The 1,980-nt window shown below is 47.9% G+C and overlaps 1 protein-coding gene across 1 annotated transcript; it reads left to right on the top strand.

Moving 5' to 3' along the window:
* The first annotated feature begins 918 nt into the window (after positions 1–918).
* LOC124950646 lies at positions 919–1,874 on the top strand. Its single transcript, XM_047497613.1, has 2 exons — positions 919–1,010; positions 1,076–1,874. The coding sequence occupies exons 1-2, from the start codon at positions 919–921 to the stop codon at positions 1,872–1,874; spliced, it is 891 nt and encodes a 296-aa protein (XP_047353569.1).
* Positions 1,875–1,980: the final 106 nt, after the last annotated feature.

The following is a 1,980-nucleotide window of genomic DNA, read 5'->3' as shown; positions in this document are numbered from 1 at the left end:
TTATGAGTAGCATTGAGGAAGAAAATCATTTATGCTGCAGGGAAACGGACCCCCTGTTCAAACGAAAAGAAGAATAGACAAAGGCGTTCAGACTTTCGCCTGGAAGCCCTCCTGATCAAGCTAAATGGAAGAAGAACTTATGCGAACGTGCTCGGGGAAATCCGTAGCAGAACTAAACCGAAGGACTCGGAGGCAGAGATGAGATCGATCCGTCAAACAAGGACAGACGATGTTCTGGAATTGGGCAGGGGAACTAAGGGACAAGGCCGCTCTCGGATACATGCTTAGAAACATCTTGGGGACAAGGCAACGGTCCGCCATCTGGGACCTAGCGTGACGTTAGAGATTAGAGATCTTGATAGCTTAACCACTGCCCAAGAAGTGGAAGAAGCGATCAGGAGTGACATAAAGGTGGGCTCCGAAGAAAAAATGAAGATCTGGACCACAAACTGGAGAGAGCACAAAATGGCCATCGTAGAGGTGAGCGAGGAAGAAGCAAACCGACTTTTAAAGTCGGAGCATATTAAGGTAGGATGAGTCAATAGCAGAATAAGGCAGAGGGCGGTAGTCTCAAAGTGCTACAGATGCCTTGGATATGGTCATACAGCCCAGGACTGCAAGGGCCCGGACAGAAGCAAGCTCTGCTACAAATGTGGTAAAGCTAACCATCAAGCGAAAGAGTGCTTGGCCCCGGAAAACTGCATGTTATGCACGGAGGCGGATAAAAAACAAGAATAACTCGAGCGTGGCCACGCTCCTGGATAAGAGCGTTGTAACATCTTTAAGGAAGCTTTCAATAAGGCCAAAAAGCTCCTGCAATGACGCGAATACTATAACCAAACTTGAACAGGAGCAAGACTGCCAATGAGCTACTGTATCAGCTGGCCCAGGAAAAGAGGGTAGGTCTGTTCTTGATCAATGAACAATATAGGGACAAGAAATCGCCCTTATGGTTCTCTGATCCTCACAACACAGCAGCCATCTGGATCCTGGAGACAAGCAAGATATCAGTAAAGAGTCACGGAAGACGCCGTGGCTTTGTTTGAATTAAATGTGGAAAAGTTACTTATTTTAGTTTCTACCCCACACCAAACGAACTCATTTACAAATTCCGGGAAAAAATAGACATGCTGGAGGAAGTAGTCCGGAACACAAGAGGTAACGTCTTGGTGGCCGACGACTTCAATGCTAGGGCGGTCGAGTGGAGAATGCCGCACCAAATCTCGAGGGGCAAATATGTGGTGGAAATGGCGGCTAGAACAGGGCTCTATGTCTTGAACGTTAGCTCCACTACAACCTTCCGGCGCCTCAGGTACACTGAAGCGATTCCAGACATCCCTCTCATAAATGAAGACCTCTTACCGCGGATCGAAAAGTGGAAGGTAATCGAGAACTACACTGAAAGCGAACACCAATACATTATCTTTAGTGTATACGGAGAATCACGGAGAAGCAGAGAAGACAAAGCGACTCCACGCAGATGGAACGTTCAAAAGTTGGACACCAGAAACTTCATTAAAACAATATCCTGGGAAATAGAAGTTACCAAAGGACCCGAAGCAACATGGAAGGCCGCGACCGAAACACTTGTCGGTACAATTATTCGCCACATCGTCACGGTTTGCGCACCCACCATACTGCGCAAGAGACCTCGCCACAGCAAGCGACCTGCATACTGGTGGACTCCAGAGATCGCGGAGTTGCGCTTAAAGTGCTTGAAATTGAGACGAACTGCACAGGCAAGTAAATGGAGCGAAGCAAACGCCAAATCTGCAGAACACTACGCCGCGAAAAAGCAACTGTGCCGCGCAATAAACAAAAGCAAGGTCGGTTGCTGGAAGAAGTTGAGGGAGGAAATCAGTAGTGACCCATGAGGACTAGACTACAACATTATAACGCAGAAGCTCAGGGCCCTGAGACCGATCCAATTCATGGAAACGACTACCATGAAAAACATCGTGGGTGTCCTCTTCTCGGCAC

This window comes from Vespa velutina, chromosome 7, assembly GCF_912470025.1.
Source record: "Vespa velutina chromosome 7, iVesVel2.1, whole genome shotgun sequence".
Taxonomy (NCBI): Eukaryota; Metazoa; Arthropoda; class Insecta; order Hymenoptera; family Vespidae; genus Vespa; species Vespa velutina.
This window is presented reverse-complemented; position numbering and strand designations above follow the sequence as displayed.